This window comes from Chiloscyllium plagiosum, unplaced genomic scaffold, assembly GCF_037043375.1.
Source record: "Chiloscyllium plagiosum isolate Xiang-an unplaced genomic scaffold, Cpla_swu_hap1 HiC_scaffold_24, whole genome shotgun sequence".
Lineage (NCBI taxonomy): Eukaryota > Metazoa > Chordata > Chondrichthyes > Orectolobiformes > Hemiscylliidae > Chiloscyllium > Chiloscyllium plagiosum.
Window position 1 is genome coordinate 38484773 of NW_028270162.1, and position 15491 is coordinate 38500263.

The 15491-nt window shown below is 37.6% G+C and overlaps 1 protein-coding gene across 6 annotated transcripts in view; it reads right to left on the reverse strand.

Annotated features, from left to right (window-relative positions):
* The window catches only part of rbm19 (RNA binding motif protein 19), a 250198-nt gene that overhangs the window by 198259 nt on the left and 36448 nt on the right, over positions 1-15491 (reverse strand). For all 6 annotated transcript variants that reach the window (XM_088000100.1, XM_043715848.2, XM_088000099.1 and 3 more), the window contains exons 12-16: positions 13338-13459; positions 12131-12227; positions 9624-9734; positions 7249-7449; positions 4941-5040 (exon numbers count right to left, since the gene is read on the reverse strand). In XM_088000100.1, coding sequence (XP_087856226.1) covers positions 4941-5040; positions 7249-7449; positions 9624-9734; positions 12131-12227; positions 13338-13459 — 631 coding nt within the window. The remainder of the gene's footprint in view (positions 1-4940; positions 5041-7248; positions 7450-9623; positions 9735-12130; positions 12228-13337; positions 13460-15491) is intronic.

The window sequence follows — 15491 nt, forward strand, 5'->3', positions numbered from 1 at the left end:
AAGCCATTGTTTTAGAAACAACCCACAACAAAGTTCGATTAAAACAGAAAACAAATGACTAAAATCAACTACAGCATGCTTATGAACATAGCCATAAATATCTTACAAGTATTAGATATGTATTTTACCATGATCTATAATCTTCAGAGCAATTATCATGACCACAAATCATAACCCCAGATCACCTATGCGCATGATTTTTTTTGAATAAATGAAACGCAGCCAAACGTTGACTGCAGATCTAAATTCTGTGGCTGCCTAAAGAGAGAGTTTGGAATGTCACACCTGACAATGTGTCAATGGAGCTTCAAAAGGAAGAAATGCACTGCAAACTAAATTTATAACTTCCTCAGAATATGTAAACAGAGTATTATTGAAAACAAAACCATTCATTTGAGAAACATTTGCAGTTCTCCCTTTCAGGAATACAGACAGTGGTTAAAATTGTACTTTAACCTTGTTGTGCACGCACGTGTTAGATTAGATTCCCTACAATGTGGAAACAGTCCCTTTGACCCCACAAATCCTAACCAACCCTCCGAAGAATAACCTACCCAGACCCATTTCCCTTTGACTAATGTACCTAACACTGGGCAATTTAGCATGGCCAATTCACCTGACCTGCACATCTTTGGAATGTGGGAGGAAACCGGAGCACGCAGAGGAAACCGACGCAGACACAGGAAGAATGCAACTCCACACAGACAGTTGCCTGAGGCTGGGATCGAACCTGGGTCCCTGGTGCTATGAGGCAGCAGGGCTAACCACTGAGCCACCGTGCCACCCCTTAACGAGTCCACACCAACCCTCCGAAGAGTAACTCACTCAGATCTATTCCACTACCCTATGTTTACCCATGACTAATGCACACAACACTATGGACAATTTAGCATTGCCAATTCATCTAACCTGTTAATAGCTTGATATCCTAGTGTTTGGATTAGTGTGTAAAGACAATTAAGGCTCTGAGAAAAGCCATTTAAACACACCTGCACTGCAGGTAAAAGAAAATACAAGTCTTCAAGTGCTGCCAGTAATCCACCGCTGAAAGGAATCAGGATGAAATACCATTAGTCAATCTACAAACCAAGAATTTTGAAATGAACTGTTCAACTGCTGATGTCAATGCGACCTGTAACATCCACTTAAACAGCTACAATATTCAACTTTCAATATGTCACAAACAATTCAGAGAGTGAACTGTATGTATTTTTAAAATTTAAAAAAATCTTTTCTTAGACTCACCTTTATTTCTAATCTGTGTGTATGGGTGTCATATTACTAAGCCTTCTTTCATTTAGTAATTAACAAATTCACCTTTTCTGTTAATTCAAGAATGTTTGGTTATACTGGTTCAAAGTAAAACAAAAAAGTTTATTTGGTCTAGGAGAAAGCCAAAGTGGAAATGGAATGGGAAAGATGTAAAATTGAAAGGCAAAAGAAATCGAAACAACATACCACAAACTGAAAACCTGCCACTTCATATACAGCAGAAGCATGGAGGATCTCAAATTCGAATAACATTACCCGTTTTGACATCATATATATTGCTACGAATTGTGAGCACAAATGCAAACAACATAACATTGTCAGGAAAGTGTTACATTATGTTATATTGGGCGGCACGGTGGCTCAGTGGTTAGCACTGCTGCCTCACAGCGCCAAGGACCTGGGTTCGATTCCAGCCTTGGGTGAGCATCTACGTAGGTTTCCTCCAGGTGCTCCAGTTTCCTTGCAAAGATGTGCAGGTTAGGTGAATTGGCTGTGCTAAATTGCCCATAGTGTTCAGGGATGTGTAGGGTAGGGGTAAAAATAGGGTAGGGGGAAATGGCTCTGGGTGAGTTACTCTTCAGAGAGTCAATGTGGACTTCTTGGGCCGAAGGGGCTGTTTCCACACTGTGGGGATTCTGTGATTCTAAATCTTAAGAAAAACACTTTATTATAAATTACAATACTCAGGGCCCATAAACCCCATTCAGTCTTTAACAAGAGTCACTCCACTGCAGTAGAAGTTGGAATCCTATGTAACTGCTGCCCTCCCTAGGACAGGACAGAACAAATTAAAGCTCATTTCACATGATATGATTCAGAATCAAACCTGGACCATTTTGTCTTTATAGTTTAGAACTATCAGAGTGATGTGGAGATAGTGAGGGTTGCAGATGCTGGAGTGAGAGAGTGGATAGAGTGGAGCTGGAAAAAGCACAGCAGGTCAAACAGCATCAGGGAAGAGGGAAAGATTCAATATTTCAGAAACATCACCTCCCCTCTCCTCTGAGGCTGCTTGACCTGCTGTACTTTTTCCAGCTCCACTCTTTATCCACTCCACTATCACAGTGATGTCTGAACCCACTAGGTCATTCTGAAATAAGTTTAGTTTTAAAATTCTACAAAGTTTTATGAAGATGAAATCTAGATTATTGCTAAATTCAGTGGGAAATTTAGGAAAAAAATGCTTGTGACAAAAACGAATATCAAATATTTCACAAACCGAAAAGAAACGACCCCTTTCCCTCCAGTTTATTTTCTAGTACAGGAATAACATGGTTTTTCTCCATAGTGTTGTCCAAATTCAGGACATGATACTGACAGGCAATGAGCCAAAACTATGGTTTATATCAGCCAAGATGTTGTGTACAGTGGCAATGATCACTGGATTGCCAGTGCAGTTGTAAATTTCTATAACACAATGCTCCTATGCATTTTTACCAGATCTTCTGAGACTGACTGTAATAGAAACATGCAGAACAGGGTCCACCATTCCTGTTTTTCAGCCCAATTTCAGATCCACACTGTCAGTGCCCCTTTCATTTCATGAGCTACAACTTTAAACAATGGCTTTTGAAAGTCCAAGTACACCATCTCAACTGCATTACCATTCTCCACTACATCATTAGTTAAACACAGATTGCCATGTTTATAGATTTGTGCTGACTTTTAAGTAAGAAATCACATTTGCCCAAATAACATGATACATCATTTATTTCGTAGGCAAATTGTTCAAAATGTTTGCATTATGCCAGTATTTAATCAATTGATTAACAATATTAATCAATGGCTCATAACACTCCCAAGTGACAAAGTGTAAAATTCAAAACCTGAAAATTAATGTGATAAACAGGATTTGTAATTCTAAGACAGACAATGCATTTCCTAAACTTATTCTATTGGGAAGCAGACTGCATAATTCATTCATAAGTCACAAGCAAGATACAATGATCTTCCTTATGACTGAATAAATAAAATATTGGACAACATCCTGCAGAATACAACTTTTTGACAAATATATTTTTTGGCTACATCAGGACTAACAGGTAGTCAAGAGTATTGAATCACGAAAGAACATAAATTCAACAAAGTATACTGACACCTTCCCAAACTATTAGGAACCAAATTTCAACAATGACTAGTATTTATATAGAACTTTCAATATTGTGAAATGTTCCATGGCATTTCAAAGGCAGTTTATCATGAGATTTCACCCTGAGCCATATCAGCCAAAACATCAAAGGACAGTCTTAAAGGGAAAAAGGGAGGTTGTGAGTCAGAGATTTAGGAAGGGAACCTAAAGTTTACAGCCTAGACAGATGACAGCATGGCAACTAATGATACAGCACTAAAATTCAGAAGTATAGAAAGGGTCAGAATTGGAGAAGTGCAGTCAGATTGTTGCCTGTGGCTGCCAGACATGACACATTTCCCATGGGGAGGAGAAAATCAGAACTATTCTCAACCCAAAAGTCTGACATGGGAAATTTTGACCTGTAAAATTAGACAGATCTTCATAGCCATGTGAAAGTAAGTCAGCACGTGTTGGATATACATAGTGAGAAAAAGAAGCTCAAGCTCGTCAGCACTAAAACAAAGCATATGCACGGAGTGGCAAACTAGCTGGTTGCAAATTTGTTGTGATTCTGATAGACAAGTTGCAGAGTGTGAACACCAAGCTTAGTCTGATTGTGATTTCACAATGTCATACAAATTTGTCTCTGGATTGTTGAAATAAATTGAAAAGTTCTTTAAGACAGTTATAGGCAAGTTATTGTCATGGTTACAATGTTTACTCATTCTAAGGATTTCATAGCTAATTGCTTTCTTTTAAATTACCAGTGGCTGCTATTAAATTACTCTTGGAAGAATGAAGTCATCTATAGAAAATATCTTGAATATTTTACACTTACAATCAACATACAGCTCTGTACTGCATATGCTGGGTAAGTTATTTTTAGTTTTCATTGATGAAGTGAATTCAACATGTACATTTCTTTAATCAAACTCTGAACTGAAAGGTTGCATGTTAATCTATCTCAAATGTAACATTTAAAATGTTGTCAATCATTATCATTGAGAACCCATTAAAACAAAACTGAAGCATACTTTTGGAAGACTTAAAATGATATTTAGGGTTTGGTATGCTTTTCAAGTCATTGAAAAGTCAAAACAGTGGATCATCATCCAACTCCTACAGTGTGGATAGAGGCCATCATTTCTGCACCAACACTCCGAAGATCATCCAACCCAGACCCAGCACCTCTTCATCCCCTAACCCCGCATTTACCATGATTAATCCACCTAACATTCACATTCCTAGACACTATGGGGCAATTTCACATGGCTAATCTACCTAAACTGCACATCTTTGCACTGTAGGAGCACCCGACAATAACCTGCACAGCCACAGGGAGAACATGCAAACTCCACACAATCAGTCATCCAATGTTGGAATTGAATCTGGGTCCCTGGCACTGTAAAATAGCAGTGCTAACCACTGAGCCACTGTGCCAGAGGATGGGCACCCACGATGGGAAAGGGCAGAAAAAGAGAGAGGGCGAGATAGTGAGAACACATAGCACATCTCTGCTGAGCTCTGAACATTTACCAATTGACTAATTTTATACATGAACATACATAATTTTAATAAAACTAATGTTTTTATTTACCTGTATTACTTTGTTTCTCTTCAGGTTTTTTTATCTCTGGGGTTGAGGAACAGAACACATCCATTGGAGCCCACTCAAGGTAAAGTGGTACATGCTGAAACTACATGTTAAAAACAAGGATATGGAAATATTTCAGTCTGGTAGTAATGGATAAAGCCTGCATAATTCTGGCACCCCAATACAGCTATGATTTTCTAATTCTCTATTTTTGCAGCATTATTTTGGTAAACTAAATAAAACCTTTTATTTGAGACCAACTCTGGCATTTCTTTGAAGTGTGGAAAACAGTCTTAAATGCTTTACACACTTTCCTCAAATGGAAATCGTAAGTGTTCTTTAAATTATGTAAACAATCTAATAATTTTTCAGCTATCGAGTATAATTGCAACTATGAATGGCTCACACATGGTCATTGCAAACTGCAGCCCTTAATCTGCAAAACTTAAAATTCTATATAAACAATCTGCAATGCTGGTTTTGAATAACAATTCATCAAACTCCAAAGAATAGAATTAGATAAAATTGGCAGAATAGAAAAGAGCTGTTCAGGCAAACTAATCTGTGTCATGCTTATACTCCCCACAAGTCTCCTGCAATTCCATCTGCCTCATCTTAGTCATTCATGTTTTCCCATTTCCTTTTCTGTCATGCACTTATCCATTTTCATTTAGAAAGTATCTAAACCATTTGGCTCAACCATTTCCTGTAGTTACAAAACAAACCACACACAGCAAAAAAATAATTCTTCTCTTTTGCCTTTCAGATTTCTCAGTAACAATTAAGTGATGTTTGGCCTATAATTTTGGATTTTCCAATAAGTAGGAACATTTTCTTGACATCTGCCCCATTCAAACCAATTACAATTTTAGAACCTTCACTTTACCAGTAAGAAGCAAATGGAATGTTTTAGTGAATGTTTCTTGCTCCAAAGATGCTGCAATTTTTTTGTTCACTTTTCATATTTGCAGCAGATCTGCAGTATCTTGCTCTTCTGTACTTCTAAGTTTCTCACTTTGTAAAATTCCTATTTTATTCATAATTATGCAGTAGCTGTAATTTTACTGTCACCATTCTTAGTAAATCTTTTTGTATCTTGTTCAGTTTTTCTATGTCCTTTCTGAAATATGGGTGATGATTTTGTGCTCTCTTCGGTAAGGAGGAGGGTACGTGTTTCATGCCCTCTTCCCCCAACTCCATGACTGAGAAATTCACCAGATCAAGCTCCAATAGCCACGTATGATTTCATCAGTGGGCTTCATGACCTACCAGATGTGTCATCACTCAATTGCTGCCAACCAATTGGATCTGGAGATCATTGCCAAGACTAGGTTATACAGCCATAAAAGGTGACCAGGGCAAGAAATGTGTGCTTTTTCTGTGGGCGGGTGGTTTAATCATGGGATAGTGGCAAGGGCAAGGCGGCTTTCAGTGCCATTCATCCCCCAAATTGGTCCCAGTTTGAGACAAATATGGGACCCTCTCTCTTTAAACCAGCTTTGATTTCAGAGACAGGAAAGTAGCAATCTTTCTTGATTGCTGGGAACACAGGTATTTAGGCAATAGTGGATTGAGGCTCTTAAGAATTTGGTAATTGATCACAAAGGACTTAATTGTTGGTGGACGGGATCATTGTCCATGGACATTCTCACCCGGAAATTAATTGAGGTGACAAGAAGTGGATAGATCACAGCAGTACCAAGCCATCCGATTATCTGCACCTTCCCGTCACATCTATGGAAGAGAAGTCCAACATATGGTGACCAGAATTTTGTACATTACTCTGCATTCTGACCACCGGCCAGTGATTTGTTCATTCCTCAAAGTAAAAAGCTGAAACATTGATCTGCTATTGCATAAGGGTTCACTTCTATAATATTAGATTAGATTACATTACAGTGTGGAAACAGGCCCTTGGGCCCAACAAGTCCACACCAACCCGCCGAAGCGTAACCCACCCATACCCCTACATTTACCCCTTACCTAACACTACGGGCAATTTAGCATGGCCAAATCACCTGACCTGCACATCTTTGGACTGTGGGAGGAAACCAGAGCACCCGGAGGAAACCCACGCAGACACAGGGAGAACGTGCAAACTCCACACAGTCAGTTGCCTGAGGCGGGAATTGAACCCAGGTCTCCGGCGCTGTGAGGCAGCAGTGCTAACCACTGTGCCACCGTGCCGCCCATATTGTCATTACTGATTACTTGACTCAAAAACAGTGCCCAAGATGTTAAGCATTTTGCTTTGCATCAGTAAATTAATCACAAGAATTAATTTGGATATGTAGTAATTGCAATTATATACCTTGGAATATGCAAGCTTTGTAAACGCCTGTTTTGCCTCTGTAGGTTCTAGGAATTCCACAATGGCAGTTACGCCAGCTGGTGGAAGTAAAACACGTGCAAGATCTCCATACTTCTTAAATACTTTCTCCAATTCTTCCGCTTGTGTTCCAACAGGAATATTCTTTACAAGGATAACTGTTTTACTTCTCTTCCCAACACCCTACACGTTTGAAATAATAATACAAATATCATTAAAAAATTATAAAATATTACCTGTATTAGCACAATTGCATGCAAAATTATATATTCAGATGTCAGTCAATCAACTAATGTTTTTGCAAGTGCTTTTGAAGCATTATCCAATCACAATTTTCCCACTCTTTCCTTATAGTAACTAGTGGTCTTTGACCTATTAGAGTGCCTGCCTTTCACCCATTATTCCCTACAAATCTTAATGTGCTCCATCCCATGATAAATTTGCCTTTGAGATGGCACAATCTAACATGCTCTCTTTCCTTGACGTGCTAGTTAAGAGATCTGTCTACCTACACAAATCAGTATGTACATTGGGATTTACATAATCCTTCCTGTGCTAGAAGATTGGCCTTATCAGGGATCTTTTAAATTGGACCCAAGACATTTGTTCATCCTGCAAGTGTGGAACAAAGATAAAGCACGTTGAAGCTATGCTGTAGGCCAGCAGCAATCCTAATCAGAATACTGTTCACTGCAGGTCGTGGAACTTAGCACATACACCAAAGTTCCAACTCTTATTCCAATAAAGTGCCTTGTCTACCCCAAAATATGCTGTTAGAACAAAATATTTTAATAACGTAAAAAACAAGTTAAGCAAGCTATTCCATGCTGCCACTATGCACAGTGACTTGAGTGATATTTTCCACTGACAGGATGCTGTGATCAGTCTAAGATGATGTTCAGCTTTTCACATAGTTCAATGATGGTACCATGCCAGATACACAGCATACATTACAACTATTGGCTAAATGAATCATATAAAAACATGTAATAGGCAGAGTACAAGGTCCATACAAGGTCAGCTAGTCCATAGAATTATAGAATCCCTACAGTTGTAAAACACAAAAAATATTTGTTGTCAGATGTGATTCCACGATTGAGTAGCACTTGGTGAACCAAGTATTCAGAGCACATTAATAGTTACATTAACAATCAACTGATGATCAGCCAAACTCATAATGTGGCTCATTAACACATGTTAAAAGTGACAAATTCATGCACAGGGACCTGTTTGCCATGAAGGAATATATTCAAAGGATTGTCTCTTTTGAGCCTATTGTTCACCAATACAATGTTCTTGCCAATCAGAGCTAACCAACCAATTAGCACCTTTTTCTCCTGCAGTATGTTCTGTTGTGATTGGTTGAAACTTGGCACTCTTGAGTTTGTGCTCACAAATACAGGATGAAAATCTTCAGCAACATGTCTCCATTTTCAGCAGCATTCAATATCTGGACTACTAAGTGACAAACCTACCTATTCACTTTTGTATTCAATATTGCTAATTATAAAAAAACGGTGTGAATTTCTATCAGGACTCCCTATGATTAGATTAGATTAGATGCCCTACAGCATGGAAACAGGCCCTTCGGCCCAAAAAGTCCATATCGACCCTCCAAAGAGTAACCTATCCAGAACCATTCCCCATATTTACCCCTGACTAGTGCACCTAACACTATGAGCAATTTAGTATGGCCAATTTACCTGACTTGCACATCTTTGGATTGTGGAGGAAACCGAAGTACCCGGAGGAAACCCACGCAGACACAGGGAGAATGTGCAAACTCCACACAGACAGACAGTCACCCAAGGTTGGAATCGAGCTCAGGTCCCTGGCCTTGAGAGGCAGCACTGCTAATCACTGTGCCACTGTGCCTCCCCAAAATTACGTTAGGAATAATCCAAAATTACATTGTGCTTTTCTTTACTAACACTTATTTTCCAGGAGTAAAGTTTGATCTCACATTAGAGAGAACAACCGCAGAGAAAAAAGCTCAATTAATTATTTTATATTAATTTTGAATATCAGAAATAAGCAAAAAAAAAACAATAAATTGTCAGAAGTATTTACACATTCTCTGGATTTTTAATACGTATTGTCAGTCAATGCTCCTTTTCCACAAAAAGGATACTGTTAAATATTGAACTGAAGTACTGATTGGAATTTCTTGTGCTCTTTTTCTGAGACTATGTTTGATGGAAAACATGTTCAAGCTACTGGACAAAAGATTAATTACCACATGCTTCACGCTTCAGCAACAGTGCAAAAAATACATTAATGTTTCTGATAATGCATTAATCAACAAAGTTATTAACACTCATCTGAAGTGTCAGCTGTATTTATTTGGATTGTCTTACCTGACTGAAAGAGTCCAACCTAACTCCATTATCTATCAAGAACTGCCTGGTCTCTTGTACTATCTCTGTCTCACCCAGGGCCATGCGGACTGCAACACTGCCTTTTCCTTCCTTTAAAACATCAAAGCAAATATCAACTAGTTGAGTTTATATCTGTGAAAGTGTTCTGCACATTTTTGAAAACCACTTCCTCAGAAGAAGACACCAATACTATGAAGTGATTGAAATACAGATTTTAATTCACTCTCAAGTTTAGATTGAAAAACGCTACTTAATCCTGCATCAACTTGTATTGCATTTGCTGGCAATCAAAATTTTGAATGACCCAGTGTCGATTATTATTTCAGTTTTATTAAGCAATAACATCACAAATCCTCTCCTGCGAATGACATCGCATAAGAACACCAGATGGCAAGTTTTTATGCTAAAAAAAATAAATTTTCAGTTTCCAATATACCATGACTGAATTTGCACCCATTTATGCAAGACATAAAGCAAGACAGAGAGAGGGACTGATCCCAAAGAGATTTTATATTTTGTATCAGAATATAGCTGGTGAATCTTTGCAGCTAGATAACTTGTTGGTCGCAGCATTGTGCGCCAGGCCAGATAATTCTGGACTCATGGCCCAGAGTTCAGGAGACCCTATAACAAACAGGACCAAAACACTCCTAAAAATATGTATGAGATCATCTGTCAAGAATAAGGAAGCTGGACAGTTGTGAGGAAAAAAAATGGAGAATGGTGATAAATTCAGCAATTAAGTCAAACCTAAAATATAACAAAAAATACTTCAGTTGAATTTAGCTGCAGATCTACTTATGACCTATTGTCTTTTCAGATTTATTGACTATTATGAGATGAGGGACGAACCTTTTAGTTTATTAGCTGTTGGCGAAAAGCTGTTGGAATCTACAATTTGTGATTAAACATTTAGAAAAATTTAAACTGGTTAGAGAAACAAAATAGATTTGTGAAGGATAGGTCATGTCTTAGAACCTAAACAATATTTTTGAGGAAGCACTTGAAATAGCAAACAAGGAAATGATTATGGATGTAGTTTACGTGGACTTCAGAAGGCAATTAATAAAATTCAGACAGTCAGCTAAAATTAAAATAGCTGGAGTGGAAGCCAAATTATTAATCTGGTCAGATGATTGTTTAGGTAGTAAAACAGGGAGATAAGGAGGTATCAGCATTCCCATATTCAAAATTCCTCTTTTAAGTCAGATCTCATTCAGTCTGGGAAATATGCCACTATTTGTTCATCATCACTGAACATATTGGTGTCCCCACATCATACCATCATAGGAGCACCATCACCACATAAACTACAGCAGTTCAAAACAATGACTCACCACATCATCAAGTGCAAAGGGAACAGATAGCCACTGCTGCATTACCAGCAATTTCCAAATCGTGTGAATGAACAACCTAAAGGCATTTTAAAAAAAAAGGTAGAAGCGGCAAGGAAGTCACCAGTGATGACCCACAAGGACCTTTGCTGGGGCCTTACACTATATTCATTAATGACACATGAGAAAGCCAATATCCAATTTTGCCACTGACACAAACATTGGCAGCACAATAAGCAGTGTGGACAGAAGCATAGAAATACAAAGAGATATTAACATGTTAACTGAATGAGTAAATATGGGGCAGATGAATTTCAAAACAGAAGTACAAAAATCATCCATTTTGGACCAAAAGAAATATATACAAGTTGTTTTTAAAATGGTGAGAAGTTACAAATATAACAGCTCCAAAGAAATTTTAGATTACATTATAGCCAATACAAAACACTAATCTTTAAGAAATAAAAGGATGAGAATATAAAAAGGGAGGAAAATACATTATAACTGTTCAAAGCTCATGTTAGAGCACATCTGGAGACGGTGCATTTCTTGGCTATCACATCTGAGGGGAGCTGTGGGAAGAATGCTGCTCAGATTCACCAAAATGTTACCAGATCTCCAAAGTTAAGTTGCAAAGGAGAGATCATATCAATTAGGGTTGTGATACCTGGAATATGAAAGGTTGAGCAGATTTTGTTGAGGGTCTTAGGATTTTGGAAAGAACAGAAAAGTTAGATAAAGAGAAATAATTTCTGCACTGTGGATATCTCGGACAAGAAGACATAACCTTCAAATCAGAGCCATTCAGGAGAGAAGGGAGGATAAACATCACAGATAAAGCAACAGAAGCATAAACCTCATTCCCAAAAAATGTCCAAGCAAAATTCATAATTTTTAATTTGAGACTGACAGTTTTGCTAGCAAGTAACATTAAGGGATATGGATTCAAACCAGATAAATGTAGATTTTTCACCTGTAAATCATGCACAGTGCTTTAAGAAGTGGAAGTTCCTAGTTGTAGTTATTTTGATGCGAGAGGTGGGCTCTCACAAATTTTACCTCAAGACAAGGCTTTCATTGGTTTATCATAATACATATAGCATAAATATTTTGGATAAAACTATTTGTGCAATCCAAATAAAAAAAACTTACGTGATCTAGAACTTGGCTTTTTGTAGCATTATATTTTGCTGCTATTGTATCAGCAACAGCATTCGTTCCCATAAATAAAGTATTCCAATTATGTGAGCTGAAAAATACAAGGATAGTCATATTCTACATCGAAATGGATTAACTTCACTGCTTAAGGATCCTGCTTCTCCCCAAAAATGGAGGGTGTGCATGCTTCTACTTCAGCTCAGATATAAGTGTGAACAGCTCCACTCAGAACGATGCATTCCATATATGCTTGTTCAGTGGGCAAGCATTGCTCTCAGTTCATTGGAGAGAAAATGAGCTGAGTTGATTATACGGATTTCCTGATTTGGAGTTGCCGGTGTTGGACTGGGGTGTACACAACACCAGGTTATAGTCCAACAGGTTTAATTGGAAGTACACTAGCTTTCGGAGCACTGCTCCTTAAGAATAAAGGAGCGGCGCTCCAAAAGCTAGTATGCTTCCAATTAAACCTGATTGATATCCTACTTGTTTAATGGGGCTAAAGATCAATTTTTAAAACAAAATTTCATTGATACAGGTTTCCTACATCAAACCCTATCATTTTTTTATCGTTGTCTATGTTTGAGATAGAATGTTCTGACTTTACATTTTCTGCTTTGAGAGAGAGAGATAGGATTCCACAATTTCAGTTCAATGGCTGAGATACATTTGTCAATTCTGAGTGCTGAGGGGAAACACCCTCAAGCAAGTGGAGGATGATGGGGCTGGCCTGTATATGTCAGCAGGCTTAGAGGAATGGTGGCCAACTTCTTGAATGTAGGTAGAAAAGTCAATTTTGATTCAGCTGACTATTTAACTTCCAAACAGGACTGATTTCCACTATTTAGGAGGTGAGTCTAAGGCTAAGATTGTCAAATAACATTTTGGTGCTAGCCCATTGAAATCAATATATGCAGACTCATGTTTACAATGGCATTTAGTCTGGTTATGTTACATTTCAAATATTTAGTCTTTAAAAAAATGTCACATGCAAATATCAGGATCTAGGCATTTCATGAAGTCTAAATTAAAAGTTACATATTACAACACTTGGTTGCTCAATTGAAAGCAAACACCCATGAAGGAAAACCCTCTACATAGAAGTATTTCAGATGCAAAGGTTTTAAAACCAATGACAAAATGTATTCATTAATTGACTGTCATCACATTAATCTGTGCATTCCATGCATTGTATCCCAACCTGCTACTGCTGGCCTTGTCTTTCGCTGCTTTATTTCTCTTGTAAGTAGAGAGGCCTGATGTTTCACTGTCTTCAGCCTTCTCCTTTTTTACTGTAGATGGTAAAATGTGCATCATCCTGCCCTGTATAGGTAAAAGGTAACTGTGCATTTATCCACTCTTTTTGACAATTTCAAACTGTTCCTGCACACTCACATGCAGCATGAAAAATAATTTATCTTAGAAATTAAGTTTCATGTTTATGCATTAAGTAACTATGTCCAACTTGTTTATTGGTTAAAGGTTTTTAAAATGCACAAAGGTTGCACAGCACAGTGAAGCAATTAAAAACCTATGAATAACTTTAACTAGGTACAATACATTGAAATGAACATCCCCTTGCTGATTTTTCATATTTGCATTTAACTTTACCATTGAGTATTAGTGAGTCAACATCACAAATGTTTACAAGTTAGGATTCTGTGTATATCAATTTAAAGCATGCAAATAACTTTTTGAACAATCTCCAATCCTTGAACATTAATAGCAGAAATAAAAGGAACAATTTGAGAATTCTTTGTCTCCTGAAATAACAACTTTGCCTTAATTATTCAATATGGTTTACTGAAATGAAGATTATCGGAAAAAAATTAATTGATTATGAATCAGTCAAGATCAAGCTGAAGTAACAATCCAACTGCTCCATCCTCTTTAGTAGATTTCCATGAATGAAAATTGTTTAGTGAATATTGCATTTACCAAATAAAATGTGCACCAAACTAGGCTGTTTATTTAACTCATCTTCTACTGACTTCAATTTACATCATGAGTGGTCACAATAGGCATGGTATGGCACACAGGCATAAATGAGTGCTGCAGATGCTGGAGATTAAAGTTGAGAGCGTGGTGCTAGAAAAGCACAGCAGGTCAGGCAGCATCTGAGGAGGAGAATCGACGTTTTGGGCAAAAGCCCTTCAACAGGAATCTGATATGATGCAAGTCCTGTGGTCAGGAAGGCTGAAAGCCATGTTCAACAGTCTTCTAATAATTCACTGTCGACCTTCGCTGGGGTAGAGAGGGGAAAAAGAAACACGCTCAACCAAATTAACCCACTGAGGCAGACATTTTTGTGATATGTGTAATAATGAATACTCAAGCATATTTGGAATGGAGATGTGCAGATAAACTCATCACTTTGTATAGAAACACTTTTTGCACTCAACTCTAGTCAATACTTACACAGTGGTCCTAGCTGCACAAGCTGAAGGCAGCTCAAGTGTGTTTTATCCTGAAGGCTTAATTTCCCAACTGGTTAAAATCCACAGTACTTTTTTCAAGCAAACTAACATTTTCTGGACTTCGGGTAAGGGATTTGTCATGCTTTAACTTCAAATATGTGGTTGGGGGTAGGGGAAGGTGTGGAGTGAAAGGTGAATAGTAGAGTGAAAAAACACAAACACGGTGACCTCATCAAAAGTAAATGAAATGTGAACAGAGGAAACAGAAGACTTAAGAGCTTATCTTCAAGTCAGAAACAAACATTAGCACATCTTTAGTAATTTTGAAAGTTAACAATCACTATTTGTTTTTAGAACTTAAATTTTAATTTTAAAATTTCCAGCATTTGAGCATTTTAAAATCTAATGGCAAGGTAAGATAAAGAGTTCAGCAACAATTCTTGAAGGTTCAACAAGACAGATTAGTTAGTGACTGCCACCATCTGGTGATTTTGATGAGTTGCACACTTACATGCAGTCCTTTCAAATAGTCAGTTCTGCTCTAACGCATGTTTCTTCAATACGAATTGGCTTTGACACAGTTGAAAAATTTAGATAGTTATGTGTAGAACACAAACTTTCCATACCCATATTGACTATAATACACTTCCTACCCAATTAGTTTAAACAGCGCGGCTACTGCGCAACTTTCTGATAACGCAAGATCACACAAGAACAGAACTATTGCGTTATAGCAGAGACAACAGTACTGATACTCTACTTTGAATCATTTTCTTCAAAGCTTTACTTTTAAAATTGTTGTGCTACTTGTCCTTAAGTTCAGGATCAAGAAAGAATGTGCAAAAATGTGCAGCACAACCCGTTCAAAATTGATTTGTGTGTTTTTGCATATGAATAACTGCGAACTGAATCTTAATGCCAAAAAAAAAACAATTTCT